Below are 1,524 nucleotides of genomic sequence, written 5' to 3' on the forward strand. Positions count from 1 at the left end.
GTAGTTTGGTTTAGGCAACTTTTGTTTCAGACTGAGACACGAAAGAAAGCAGTGGCTCCAGAAGGACAGAGTGAGCACAGAGGGTATCGCCTTCCTGAACGCCAAATGGCAGCTTCTGTCCGCAGTATCTGAAGATGTCTCTGAAGGTAAAACTACAGACGGTAAGAGACAAAACCTCTTAAGAGGACTACGGCCAAGGTGGCTTCCTTGTAACCTTTCTGAAGACCTCATTCTTTGATTTCTGACAGCTCACTTAGTTTAAACTATTAATGTGCTCAATGAAAATGAATAAGGAAGATGAAAATCTGTCTGAGCTGTTTATGTTCAATCACTGATCTCACACATTTGTATTTCCTTCCCTTTCAAACCACCTTTCCCTGAGCTAGGAAATCTGTGGTGGGGAAGCTGTTGCCAGCAGCTCCAGCTAGAGGTGGTGAGCTCCCTGCTGACACATCCTTGGTGCCGCACAGGTATGTTCTTTGGCATTCAATACAATTATTTCAAACACTTACCTTGGTACAAAGAAGAATGTCCAGAAAATCCAGGTGTGTCATCTTCTGGATCTTGTCAAGCTGCTTCTCACTGGAGAGCAATATCTTTCTTTCTTTTGTTACCTTATCTGCATAGGAGAATGACCAATCGGTTAGATGTGTTCTGCCCCTCCAGAAAGCTCATGCACTTGTCCACTCGGTCAGCAGTTTGGATGCTGTTTAATGTGTAACCCTCTAGTCAGCGCGTGCTGCAACCCTGCAGGAGAAAGGGGGATGAATACCTGTGTGGGTATGGGCCAGCTTGCATGCATCTTGAAACTCATGGCCTTTGCGAGTCAAGTCATAGAAGACATCCTTGTAAGAAAAAGTCTGGAGACTTATTGCTCACGAGGTAGCTCAGGTCATAAACAGCTCTGATATAATGATCTGAGTTGCTGTAAGGAGACCAGGTTAAAGCTGGTGTTAGCAGCATGAGTGGGGAAACAGGAGTGCTTGTTTTCCCAGGATTTGAAAGTTCAGGCACTGATCTCTGAGTCTGACAGTCTATATTATATATTATAACTGAAGGCACATTTCATGATGCTGTCTAGTGTCATCAAGCTGACGTCTTGAAAGAGCTCCACTGGCTTCCTCTCTGTGCTCTTCTTTTCCCATTTATCCTAGTGATGGAGGTGGAGGTAAAGAGGGACAGACTACCAGAATGGACTTGGCCATGTACGATCAGGTCATATTTTCCTGTCCCTCTTTTCTGATCCACACTGCTAATTGCTTTCTTTTCTGCAAGCAGAGATCCTAGTTCTCTATACATTCTGTGAATCTCTTAAAACTATTCTGTGAATTTCTTTTTCCATGCATGTTTGGCATTACCGGGCTAGGAAGGGATATTCTAGCCATAGTTGGTTTTATTGGAAGCAGATGACAGAGAGAATAAGTGGATTGGCCAGAGGAAGGTGAGGGGAGTAATTTAAGAACTTCAAAACTACCCAAAAAGTTCATCAAAACTCTAGGAACCATCTATGTCAAGTCTCTTTCC

At 43.7% G+C, this 1,524-nt stretch overlaps 1 protein-coding gene across 1 annotated transcript in view; it reads right to left on the reverse strand.

The window, feature by feature from the left end:
* LOC104622900 (cytochrome P450 4B1-like) overlaps positions 1–1,524 on the reverse strand; it is a 9,287-nt gene that overhangs the window by 3,117 nt on the left and 4,646 nt on the right. Inside the window, 4 exon segments of the mRNA XM_010289820.1 lie at positions 513–619; positions 773–866; positions 868–940; positions 1,041–1,150. Coding sequence (XP_010288122.1) covers positions 513–619; positions 773–866; positions 868–940; positions 1,041–1,150 — 384 coding nt within the window.

Source organism: Phaethon lepturus, unplaced genomic scaffold, assembly GCF_000687285.1.
Source record: "Phaethon lepturus isolate BGI_N335 unplaced genomic scaffold, ASM68728v1 scaffold1796, whole genome shotgun sequence".
Taxonomy (NCBI): domain Eukaryota; kingdom Metazoa; phylum Chordata; class Aves; order Phaethontiformes; family Phaethontidae; genus Phaethon; species Phaethon lepturus.